This window comes from Drosophila navojoa, chromosome 4 (genome assembly GCF_054131105.1).
Source record: "Drosophila navojoa isolate 15081-1374.11 chromosome 4, UAZ_NAV_1.0, whole genome shotgun sequence".
NCBI lineage: Eukaryota > Metazoa > Arthropoda > Insecta > Diptera > Drosophilidae > Drosophila > Drosophila navojoa.
Window position 1 is genome coordinate 20411763 of NC_142892.1, and position 13017 is coordinate 20424779.

Genomic DNA, 13017 nt, shown 5'->3' on the forward strand with positions numbered 1-13017 from the left:
TATTTATTAGAAATAACTCCATGTTTGGCTAAGCTCCAACTCCAGCTCCAACTCCGACTCCGGCTCTGACTCCGGGTAAAGGCCTGCAAAAATTTGCAATAAATTCCAAAATTGTATTTATATATTTACCTTTATCTATTTAGGCATCTTATTTACGTGGTATCTTTTAGGCGTTTACCTTGGCATGGGCCGCTGCTTCTACTTGTTTATTTATGTTTATTTTTTGCTTTTTTGCTTTTTGTAATTCTGTCGTGCGTTTTTTATGCTTTGCTTTCTTTGCGTTTTGGACATGTATCTGAAAGATACTTTTTCGTATTATTATTTTTTTGTGTGAGTGTGTGCCGTGCTTGATGACGCTGACAAAGGTCTGTCCGCCCCAGCCTCAGCCCCAGCCACAGATGGCAGGCATCAGGCAGGCACAGACCCCGACAGCGACCCCGAGCCGTGGCCATACGCGATTTTAATGAAGCACTTAAAAAGCATAAATGAAAATAAAACAGAAAAAAACAGCGAAGAGTGGAAAGAATCCCCCAACTACAGAAGATACCAAAGCAGATAGAGCTCCCATATCCCAGCTCCCACTCCGTGCCCAGTTTCAAGCCCATCTTCAGAACGACAATTGATGTGGAGCCTGTGTGCCAGCCAGCCCGCCTGTCTGTCTATCTAACTGACTGCCACGCCTCCGCGCTCCTCTGCGCCCCGCCCAGTGTCCAGCCGCATAAACATTACGTGTCGTTTTTTTACTGCCCCCCGTCGAAAGTTCTTTTTTTTTTTCGTCGTTTCGGGCGGCTCTATGAGTATCTGCCTGCGCCTCGAAATTAATTCTAATCTAGCAAATTACGCTGAGCTCTGGGAGCCGCTCAGGACCATTTATGCAGTCATAAAAATTAAAGACACCGCTTCCAGATAAGTGCGTGTGCGCACACATGTATCTCGCAGATACCCCCGTGCTCCCGCACCCCACAGCCCCACATCCCCACATCTCCAGTGATGTATCTCTCGCAGATAGCCGAGTCACAAACAGTAGCCAATAAAACGACAAACATTAAAAGCATTAACAACGGCATTAGAAATGCAGAGGGAGAGGAGGGGCAGCAGAGGAACGGCATGGAATTGAATGGAGCATTATCGTTAGCATTTCATTCGGAACGGAATCAGTTGGTCCAGTGTCATGGCCTTGAATAATTGATGAAAATGCTGAGCGCTGCGCTGCTCTTATGATAAGCCTGCCCCGATCTCAGATGTGACCCGGGCCCGGACTCAGCTAAAACCCAATTCATGTCTAAATTATTCTTAGCAGCAACCAATCACGTATTCTGAAAGATTGAAAGGAAGTCTTTCATTAGATCTATTTGATGTCCATTTTAACAGCTTGTGTGGGAGAGAGTCCAAATGCCAAGTAAGAAATAGATGTGACCCCATTAAGTTTTTATGTACTTAAATTAAATAATTATATATGAAGTTGGACTAATCAGGTTGTATATAAAAGCATAATATATTGCATAATGTATTGCATAATGTATTGCAAAAATATTTGAGTTTTAAAAAAATATTTTAAGTTTCATATTTAATATAAATATTTTAACAATACTGAGTTTCTTATAATAAATAAATAAATAATTAATATTTATTATACAAGTACAAACATTCTGCATTTGTTCTTACACATCTCTATTGACGCCCCCTACTTTTGCAGTGAGGCACCCTCATGAAATGCTCAAGCTTTTGGGACGATTTCTCGCCTAGCTATTGTTGTTGTTGCCTGTGCGTTGGCAAAAACGAGCGCTGTGGGTGCGCTATGCACCAACACGAACGAAACTCAACTCGCCAGTGTGTGTGTGCGTGTGTCTGTGTGTGTTAATTGTGTGCAGTTGCAGCTATAGTTTTGTAGTTGTAGTTGTGTAGTTGCTGCGAAATGGGTTCATTGCACGTAGCCCCCAAAAGCGACCAACTGGTCGACAGATCGCCCGAACGTCGGACCGACTGTGTACGAGCGCCCGTTCGTCAGTAACTAGGCGTTTATTTGTGTGCGTGTGCGTGCGTGTGTGCGTGCGTGTGTGTGTGCGTATACATGTGCAGTTAGGTACATAGTAGTTGTTGCTGTTTAGACAGCCGACTGGCCGGGCGGCTCTGCTTAGCTGCGTCTGCGTCTACGGCCTGTGCTTTAGCGTCGCTATGCTGTTGCTGTTGCTGTTGCTGTTGCTGTTGCTGCTGCTGCTGTCGCTGTTTGCTGCTTCTGTCGCATCGGTCATCGTGCATTTTGCTCTGTTTGCGTGTGCCTGCCTGCCTGCCTGCATTTTGCTCAGCACTCGACGCGGTTTGGTGCTGCTCTTTTGTTTCGCATTCGCGTTGAGAGCGCAGCACGAGCTTTGCCTTTGCTTCTTCTAATGCGGCCCGACTTCAAGCCGATGCCGATGTCGATGTCGAAGCCGTGCCGTGCCGTGGCCACCTTCAACTGCGCGACGAGTCTGTGGCAAACCCAACAAGGCACACGCACACACACCTACATACATATACACCGGCCATGCAAGTGAGCCCAAACGCTGGCGTCGACTTCGGCGTCGCCGTTGTTTATCGTTGCCTTTCTTTTTTGTCTGTTATTTTCTTTTCGTTCACTTTGCTGCTGTTGTTTTTGTATTTACTTTTTTTGCAGCTCCGTCTCTGCCATAAAGTTCGCTGTTGTTGTTGTTGTTGTTGTTGTTGTTGCTTTGTCTCTGGTCTTCGTTGCCTTTGTCTGTTTTGTTGTGTGCGCTTTGGTCGTCGCGTCGTCTTATGTATGGCTGTGCCACAGCACACCAATCTCCCCCGCCCCCGACCTCTACAGTTACCTCTATCGGCAGCACCTACATACGTACACACACACACACATCCACGCACGCACACTTACAGACGGTGTACATCGTTGTCGTTGCTATTGCCGAACTGTTGCTGCTGCTTTTTTTGTTTTTGTTTTTTTGCTTTTGCACATTCTGTCTGTTCTCTCTTTTCGCTTGCATTTTGTGTATCTCATCTCGTGTGCGCTTTCGCCGTTTTTGCGCTGCTTTTGCCTCTGCCACATTGCTTTTCAATCTCTCGGCATCGCTGGGCCCCAACAACAAAGGCAACGACTACAGCAACAATCGCCGCCGCCGTCGTCGTCGTCGTCGCTGCTGCTGCTGTCGCTGGCGTCGTCGTTGCCCCGACGTCGTCATCGTTTTCTCTATTTTCCTCAATCGCTTTGCCTTTTCATTTTCAATTCGCATATTTTGCAAACTCTACTTTCAGTTATTCGCCGATAATTGATGTCAAAGGACGCAGTTGTGCTCCGCGTCCGCTGTTGTCGCCGCCATCGCCAACTCCAACGCCACCGACGCCGTCACCGTCACCGCCTTCGCCTCTGCCTTTACCTTTACCGGCTCTCCAGCTGTAGGAGCACATCCTGTCGCCATGCCCAAGGAGGATCCGTTCGTGAATCGCGCTCAGCTGCTGAAGGCCATCAAGAAGTATCCAGAAATTTGGGACTCCAACAACAAGCTCCACTTGTGCCGCAGCGTCACATCGCCCATGTGGAACGAGATCGCCGAACAGTTTGGCGGTCATGTGCCTACAGGTGAGTGCGACTGAGATAGCTATACGGTATGTGTGTGCTTATGCTTATGCCTGCGTGTACTTACAAGCACAAGCAGAAGCATTAGCAAAGTTTCTACTGGGCTCGAAGCTTAGCCTGGCAGCCGGCTTCAATTTGTTATTGTTTTGTGTTTCGCTGCTGCTCTCTTCTCTTTCTCTCTCTTGCGCCCTCGCTCTCTGGCCTTTCTCTTCGGCTGTATGCATGTGCTATTAATAGATGCATGCACTGTTTGTCATAGGTTGTAAAATGCCCAATTGGAAAAGGGATTCATAGCGTAATTACATATGTATGTATTTATGTATGTATGCATGCATGTGTGTATGTATGCATTTGGGGTATATTAACTAATTTGTAGAGCGTGGAAGAATAGTAAAAGATCAATTTTCAGATCTTTATGTAAAAAGATAGGAATTGAAATGTGAATAATAGATAAAGGTAAACTAAGGATTTTTATAGGCCAATATAGAGTTTCTTTATCTATATTTTCATAGACTATAGATTGTATCTACATAGACTCGACACAGACAAAAGATTTTGATATGTCAATGTAGCTTTTCTATATTCTATATTTCTATATAAAGAATATATATACGGTATATATTCTTTATATATTTCGGGTCACAGGTTGTAGTAGATGGTTACATTGTATTTACAAAGAGTGTTGTTAAAGTACAGATTTTCATTATAGTGTATATATACATATGTATTCTACATGATCTCAATATGTTATAGTTTGTAGTAACTGATCTCTTTAACTAGCTCATCTGTCGCATTACCTCTTTCAGCACTACCTTTCTAGGCGATTCTCACTAATAATAATACTAATAAGGCTTATCATGCGCCATCTCTCATTGACCTTTCCTTATCTGCTCTCTCGCCCATCCAGTTAAACTGCAGTCCATTTGGAGTCAAATGAAGTATCACTACCACAATCTGGTGCATCGCCAGATCCTGCACAAAGAGCGCTTTAACACCAAGTGGGAGCACTTCGAGCCCATGTCCTTTATGTACAACATAACGGTAGCCAAAATCGTGGGCGCTCAAACCAACTCGAGCAACTCTGAGACGAGTTCTTCTAACGAGCCCGCTCACCAGGAGGGCGGCTCCCCGCCCGTACTGCCACCGCCCCCCTTGCCGAGTGCTACGCATGGACGCGGGCGTCCCAGCGGCAGCTTCAGCTGGCTGCAGCCCACGGCCTCATCGATTGCACCACAGCCCGCTGGCCCCCCAGCTAGCGTCTCCGCCTCGCCGGAGCTGCCTCATCTCATTGAGCAGCCGGCTGCGCATGGCATGACCTACACCGCCTTCACAGGACTTGTGCCGCCGGCAGCTGTCACCGTGGAGGCAACGACCACGCCCATGCGCAAACTGGGCCGGCCCAGTTCGTTGCACAACAGCATGCGCGGCCGCATCATCGATGCCATTAAGGCGCGCCCCTCGCTGTGGGCGGGGCGCCAGCGCAGCGAAAAGGGACAGGGCCAAAGCCGCACCTCCGCCGTCTGGAAGGAGGCGGCCAACGAGATGGGTCTAACGCCAAGTAAGTACGGACTGTATATGACCATTCCGCAAGACCAACTGTGGGAGGGAGGGAGGCTATGAAGTCGAATTATTTGCAATACATTTGTTTAGTTAAGGGTTTAAATTTCTAAAATGGGTATATTAATCTCATATTTACTTTTTATCGCTCTATATGAATGGGATCGTCTAGATTTTCGATATCTGAATTTAAATGTTATCATGATGCTTAAAATTAAATTGTAATAAAGTCAGATCTCTAAGTGGAGTGTATTTAGATTACATACATTGATTTGTGTAGAAACTTTATATGAATTAAAATTGGTTCTAAAATCTATATAGTTTAAAAAATAATAATGAGTTAGACAATGATATTATAAACAATGAAATTACCTTTAAAATAAAGAGTGGAGGAGGAAAAATAGGCCTAATCAATGGGAATTTTCTGGTTATTAGAAAAGCAGAATATATAACGTCTGAGTATTTGTTTACCTTAAATGTTATACAGAAAATACATAAAATACAGAAAAATTACATAAATGCAAAGCCTTCTGAGTTCACAGTCTCTGTTCGTGCTCCAGTCTAGGGAGTCGAATATAAAGCCTTTAAACTTCATTCCTAATAATTTTCCAAACCACAAACATATAAGATTTCTTCTAAAAAAAATCTAGTGAACAGTAAAATTAAAAGCGAATAAACATATATCGTATATATTATACATATACATATATGAATATATGTTCTCAAATAAAAATGAGCCGTTGCGAGTTACTACAGATTATCATCGCCTTGCAGCACTCATGCAGACGCGCTGGTCGATCATCAAGCAGCGCTATGTGGACGAGCTGCAGAAGGAGCGGCACGCCCAGTACGCGCAGCAGGGCTTCCGGTCGAATTGGGAGCACTTCGAGCGCATGTCCTTTATGCGGGAGATGCTGCTCCGGAAGGTGGACGAACGGGAGCAGACACGCGAGCACATCCAGGAGATGGTCAGCGAGCAGCAGCAGCACCAGCAGCAACAGCAACAACAACAACAACAGCAGCAGCCCCACTCCCACTCCCTGGCCATTGGCCACGCCCAGCCACAGGCGCATCCCCTACAGCTCTACCGGCCGCCCGGGCTGGCCGAGCACTCGCAGGATTTGCCCATCGGTCAGGTGCAGCAGCAACTGGCGCAGCATGGCGCCCATCTAATGCATTCGCAGCATCTGCTTCATCATCATCACAACAACAACCATCATCCCCACCTTCATCTGCATCATCAGGCGCCCGGGGCGAGCAGACGACGTGTCAAACACGAATCGGATCTGGAGTGGGATCCCTTCGAAATGATTCTCCATGTGCAGGGCAATGGTGAACCGGCGGCCAACTAAAGCAAGACTGAGCGCAGCAGCAGTAGTAACACACACACACACACAGACAGAGACACAGAAAGAGAGAGAGAGAGAGGGAGAGAGAGAGACATGCTATAATATACAACATATATAATACGAGTATATATCGTCAGATGTAAAACTAACTACATTACAATCCAATTTGTATTTCCAATTTTTCACTTTTCAATCAAATAAAAACATCACATGAAACAAAAGGGAGAGAGAGAGAGAGATGTTCCATGTGCTAAGCAATGTATATGTATATGTTTAATGTATTTGTTATGCGAAGTCCTTGCATTTGTGACTGATGGGATTATGGAAATGGAATTACAAATATGTATATTATCCATACGCGTATAGGAACTCCGGTTATGCCTTGTTTCTTTTCCCTTTAATGGGTTCGAATCATGAAACAAAAAAGCCTTGTAAGCCGTTGAAAATATTGGGTATTTACGGTATTCATTCTATTGTCTATTTCACAGCAATGATCGAGTATAGAAAATACAGTTTTAGCCGGTGCAATGAGCGATGGTAGATATATACTTATATACATATTCTATATGATATTAGGTTGTCAACAAATTTTTGAGGGCTTAGGCCTTTGAATAACTTTCTTTCTATGATATCAGATAGTGTATTTTCTAGGTCTGTACGCCTTGGGAAATTCCCGATAGTGGAAAACAAACAAAGATACTGGATTAAATAGTCTAGTGGCTTAATGGCGACGAGTTGGTTCGCTTTCATACAGACAGGATGGATGGATATTCAGCAAAGCCAATATACCCTTCACTGTATAAGTGACTAATAACTGGAAATCTATTAATTATAATTAATATTAATGAGTTTTCAGTTTTATCATTTAATATATTTGATTTAGCAAGTATTAGCATATTATTATTTTAGCATATGTTACGCATATATAATTTAGACTCGTATATTTAGCAATATTTCAGGACTTGTGGAGATATTTCATGTGCATATTCCCATCTGTGAATTACCCAAAAGGATGTATTTGCTATGTAACAGGGATATGCGCATATCCTCAGATACATATGTATCTGTATCTGTCACTTGAATATCTTTCTTTAAGACATTTCAAGGAGAGTCTGCTCATGTATAGATTTATATATATACATATCTATGTACATATATTTATATATATGCTAATTTGGCACAATGTGTGCAACATTTGTCAATTGCCACAAAATCAGAAACATCTTTTAGCTTGCACACGCCGCATTGCTGCCTCGCCTCGCCTCGCACCTGCCACATTTCAGAGCTCACCTGTCACAGAAAAGTCGTGTAAAATTTCCACTTATGCTGTGGAGAGGGAGAGGGGGTTGAGATTGAAGTTGAGGTTGAGGTTTTTGAGGCTGGCTAAGGGTGGGGGGCATGTGTGTGTGTGTGTGTGTGTGTGGCATGGCCCACGCGTAATTCCAATCACGTGCCACACACCGGCAGCGGCAGCGGCAGCAAAAGTTTTCAAACTCTAAAGCGTTTATCAAAATATAAACCCCGATCTACGTCGACTGCTCTCCATTGGGGCACTCATCAGGCGCACATAATTGGTTGGCTTGTCAGCCAAAGGACTGCCTACCACTGCAGAAAGGGGAGAGGGGCGTGGGGCTGTGGGGCTGTGGGGCTGTGTGGCTGCTCCACTCGCATCTTCAATAATAAATGCATTTCACTGTCGAATTTGCCGCATTCTGCGCAACACACGTGCCTTAAATAATTCACAACGCATTTAGCGCCGCTTTTTCCGTCAGCCTCTAATGGCTGTAGCGATTTGGATGCGGGGCCCGAGACCCGGCACTCGGGGCCCTGGGCCGTACGGCTTGCTGCTGCCTGGTGGGCGTGGCATAGTGCCAGGTAAGTGGAAAGTAGTTGGCAGCGTTTTTAGTTCTATGCGAAAATTTGCCTAAAAACCCAAAAGTAGTTTGCTCCAACTTTTATGCTCGGTGCATTTATCAACGTCCCAGCCCCTACATAAAAGTGGGCGTGGCAAGGCGTCGCGAGGTCCACGAAACACTACAGCAGCCCAGTGCCAGGAGCTACAGCCAAAGAGTGGGCGTGACCAAGAGGGGGGTGGGGGGAGGCGGCGAAGGGGGCGTATTGCCTAGAGCGTCGGCTGCCGTGTAAAAGTTTCTCTCGAATGAGTAAGAGTATCGAGTCACAGTGTGTGTGTGTGTGTGTGTGTGTGCGTGTGTGAGATGATGGAGCGTTATTTAAATGGTTTTTGGATGCGTGCATGAGAAAATGTTAGTAAATGCTACAGTTCATCAGGATGTGAAGCAAATGGAACGAATTAGGATTGCGCTGAGATTTTGAGGATGCCAGAAGATTTGATGTGGATATATATTTCTTATAGAGTTCATTATGAAGTATAATAATGGAGGTCAGGGAGTTGAGTTTGAGCATTGTTGGAGTATATAATATGTCAAACACCTACAATGCTAAGGACCATTATTTTTAGGTACTACATGCAAATATAGGATTCCATTTGTCATAAAATGAGATGTGATAGAAAAACATATTAGATATTAGATACTAGAGTTTAGATTTTAGATATTAGATATTAGATACTAAATATTAGTCATTAGATATTAGATATTATATATTAGATATTAAATATTTTCTTTTAGATGTTAGATATATTAGATGATAAATATCAGATATTATATATTATGTTAGATATGGGAAGTATTATAATTTCAGAAATTATAATAATGATAGACAATAATAATGAGTGATTGTTAAAATTTGCCTTCTATAGTACTATTAGCTTCTATCTAAAAGTTCCATATATATTTCCGTAATACTTACTTAGATTAATAGTCATTAGAAATAACTTTTTTAAATCATTCTATTGCGTAAATATATTTAATTTTCTTGTAAGATTTGTGATTTGGCTGAAATTTTTTATTTATATTTATATAATTTTGTTTGAAAATCTTTTTATTCATTAATAATCATATTCATTTAACATTCCTTATATAATTATAAATTTTACCGCCATCTAATCCTATAGATAATCCTAAAATGTACTTTTCAGTCTTTAATGAATTTCCAACTCTTGGAGTTCGCTCGTTAGCCTAAAGATTAGACTCTTACCCAATGTTCCTTTTGTTGATATATGATTATGCATCTCCAGGGAGATTAAGAGATTTGCCCAGGTAGACGAACTTTTCTCGTTGGGTGTGCTAATTGCTTTCGAGTGGAACGTGCGCTAGTGAAAACTTTGCATGCCTAAATGCTCGGGAGGTGCCTTTCCTTTCCGCAGGAAACCCACACAGGCACACATACTTGGCGCACACACACACACATGATAAGACTGCTTATGTGAATTATCGCACATTTTCTGGTATTGCGAGCGAATCTCTTGCCATTCACGTGCTTCACGTGCCCGAAAAACTAGAAAACTTGTCCAAAAGTGCGCGCTACTCATATCTTTGAAGCGGACAAGAAGATGAAGGCAAGGACGTGGAGGAGGAGGAGGAGCAGTGGGGCGAAGCTGATAGGCAAGGAGCAGGAGCAGTGAAAAACTTTTAAATTTACTTTTGCCAAGAGTTTTTCCGGCCCGTGCGCTGCTCTCTTGCCCTTGCCACACCTCCGCCGGCGCTCTCGCCCACGCCCACGCCCATGCATATTCATTTCAAAAATCCACGCACACATAAACACATTCACATTCGCATACTAAAGTTTTCTTTTAAGCGTGTGGAGGGGTTGGCTGGCTGTTTTTTGGATACGGTTGGCAACGCTTAATAGAGCTTCCAAAAAATTTGTGGCTGCCTTTCAGGTTGCATCGTTTGTTGCCAAACGCCGCACTACATGTGCTACAAATTGTTCCACAACAAGCCCTCCACCCCCGCTGCCCCCCTCTGCGCCCTCTACTCCTGCTGTGCCCTCACAGAGCAGCTCTTCAAGGCTTGAGCACCGCACATCAAGTCGAAAGCCGAAGCCAAGCCAATTCCAATTCCCCCAGCTGCCAGACAACAAGCTTTTTTGGAGCTCCATCTACGTCTATGACTATGACTATGTCTATGTCGAAGCCTATGTCTGTGCCTACACCTATTCCTCTGCTTATGCCTATGCCCAAGTTCTACCGGCTGGCTACAGTGGGGCAATCATATGGCTAATTTGATTTATGCAAAGGCATGAAATATAAAGAAAATTATAATAAATATTTTTAAATACATTTCTAGCTCAAAAAGAATTAGAAATTGCTCAACAATTTTTTTTTTGAAATTTTACAATTATGATAGAGCTAGGTATAAAACATTTTTTTGATAAGATTTTTATTTAACAAAAAAAAAAAAAAATGGTCTTGAGATGTATCTATAATAGCATTTACAAAAATATTAATAATTGGGCTTTATTTCTTTTTTTAACATTTAATCAACATTTTTGAAAACATATAAAATATCTAAACAAAAAAAAAAAATTACTTAAAAAAATGATATTAAATCAAATTAATTTGAAATTATAAAAAAATAATTATATATATTTAAAAATATTTTTGAAAATATCAGAAATCGTATTATAATTGAATGAAATTGTTATCTAAATGATTTTTTTTTTTTTAATAGAATAAAAATCATTTCCCTAATTATATAAAATAAAGATTTTAGATAGAATTTTTTTTCAGAAGTAAATGAATAATTTAATCTTCTGTAATATATAATTTCTCTAATAATTCGATTTTCTCACAGGAAATATAGATGAGATTTTACAATAGAAGAAATTCTGTTATTATATTGTCTCTGCATACAATATGATTAAATGAAATCTCTGTAGGAATATATTCGGCGCCCACTGTGCCGCATTAGGCAACCCGATACATTTATAAGTGCAATTTTAAAGTAACTTTTGGAGAGACCGTTTAGGCTTCAATTTGAGTTGAAGGTTATTGAATTGTTGAGCAACCCTTCTCAAGAGTCCATGTATGTACACATGTATCTCAAATAGCCGGCGGCGCTTTTTGAGCGCCGCTTTTGTCCATTCGCTCCACAGTGCAACTGACAGCGTCTTTTTGATGGGGCAGAGGGCGGCGGGGAAACGTCGCATTGGGAAATTGTTTGCTGTAAAATGTTGCGCCACGTATCCTGCAGCAATTCGTAAACTAATTCTACATACGTGCCCCTGTCAGTTGCCACGCCCCCGCCCCACCTCAACCGCCTTCGCTGAGAGGTGCCTTGTGTGCGTCATGTTTTGATTGCGTTTGCCAGCGTCGTGTGCACGTTTGGATTTTGAGGCGAAACACGAGGCATACATCTACTCTACTCTACTCTACCCTGCTCTGCTCTCCTCTCCTCTCTTCTTCTTTTTTTGGCTCATAAATAATTGCATTTTCACCTCAAGAACTCACTGACAGATAGAGCAGGAGACAGCGGGGACGAGAGCGAGGGGGGAGAGGAGAGGCACAGCTACTGGGACACAATTCAATTTGGCCGTGTATCCGTTTTTGGCAGCCACGTGAAGGGGGTAAGTCGAGTAGAGCTCGCGCGTGAGGAGGGGAGATGGGGTAGACAGGGCTGGTTGCTTTGTAATTTCATTTCAGATTTCATATTTAGCTGTCAGTGCGAAATGATTCAATTTTGCAGATTTTGTTGCGAGCCAAACAATTAGAATGTCAAAATTCGCTGACGAGTGCAACAATGCAGCAATGCAACAACAACAACAACAATGATAACATGCGCAACATTTTGAGACATGTTGCAGCACATCACAAACAGTTTGATTGCCTGATTAAATATGCATAATGTTATTATAGAAATCTGCGCACTCAAATGAATTTCAATCGAGTTTGTTCCATTAAAGATTGAAGCTAAAATTCATTTTAATAGAATTTTAATAATTATCGATTGACTCAGTGTCGTACAATGTTATTAAGACACCCAAGTTTTAGTATCTATTATTGGTCATTCATCTAATTTTTCAAATATTGAAGCTATTTAAGAATCCACTCTGAAAAATTATGCCTTATTTTTAAGAAATTTATACCTTTTTCTATAATCATGCAATAGTTATTTCAGTTTGAGGCATTGATTTATGAACAATAAAAAATTAGTTCGTTCGTTTCTCAAAGTATAACTCATGAAAAACGACTTCATTGTTTTGTTTCTTTAAAAAATAAATTTTATATAATTTTATTAAATAATAATAAATTTAAAATAAACTCACTTCGACTCGATCTGTTTGTTACTTTCTAGAATATTCTCATCTAAAGTGAGGATCTCAGGAACAGAGTCTGTAATATTTCAGTTAAATATAACCATACTCCATAACGTTTATCTACGATACCCTATTAGTATTATTTGCATACTTCATTGTTACATTTTAGTTCTATTCTCGTAAAAATACTCTGAACTCGCATTTAGCAAGAATTTGTATAGATAGCTCAAAAACAGCAGCTGCGATAACGATCTGAAGTTGATAGCATTTCAAGCAGAACTTAAGTTAGCCAACAGTAGTGAGTAAAAGTACAGTACATATGTATACATAGTATATATAGTATATATA

The 13017-nt window shown here is 41.8% G+C and overlaps 1 protein-coding gene across 1 annotated transcript; it reads left to right on the top strand.

Moving 5' to 3' along the window:
• The first annotated feature begins 2512 nt into the window (after positions 1–2512).
• On the top strand, positions 2513–6754 carry LOC108650293 (uncharacterized). The gene is made up of 4 exons (XM_018099410.3): positions 2513–2530; positions 3265–3589; positions 4494–5144; positions 5918–6754. Exons 2-4 carry the CDS (start codon positions 3427–3429, stop codon positions 6493–6495), a joined length of 1392 nt encoding a protein of 463 aa, XP_017954899.2. The 5' UTR covers positions 2513–2530; positions 3265–3426; the 3' UTR covers positions 6496–6754.
• Positions 6755–13017: the final 6263 nt, after the last annotated feature.

Excerpts from the sequence above, each read along its gene's own strand:
- LOC108650293 (XM_018099410.3), top strand. The coding sequence starts at position 3,427 with ATGCCCAAGGAGGATCCGTTCGTGAATCGCGCTCAGCTGCTGAAGGCC. Across the intron at positions 3,590-4,493 it reads TGGCGGTCATGTGCCTACAG|TTAAACTGCAGTCCATTTGG; the intron begins GTGAGTGCGACT and ends TCGCCCATCCAG. Across the intron at positions 5,145-5,917 it reads CGAGATGGGTCTAACGCCAA|CACTCATGCAGACGCGCTGG; the intron begins GTAAGTACGGAC and ends ATCGCCTTGCAG.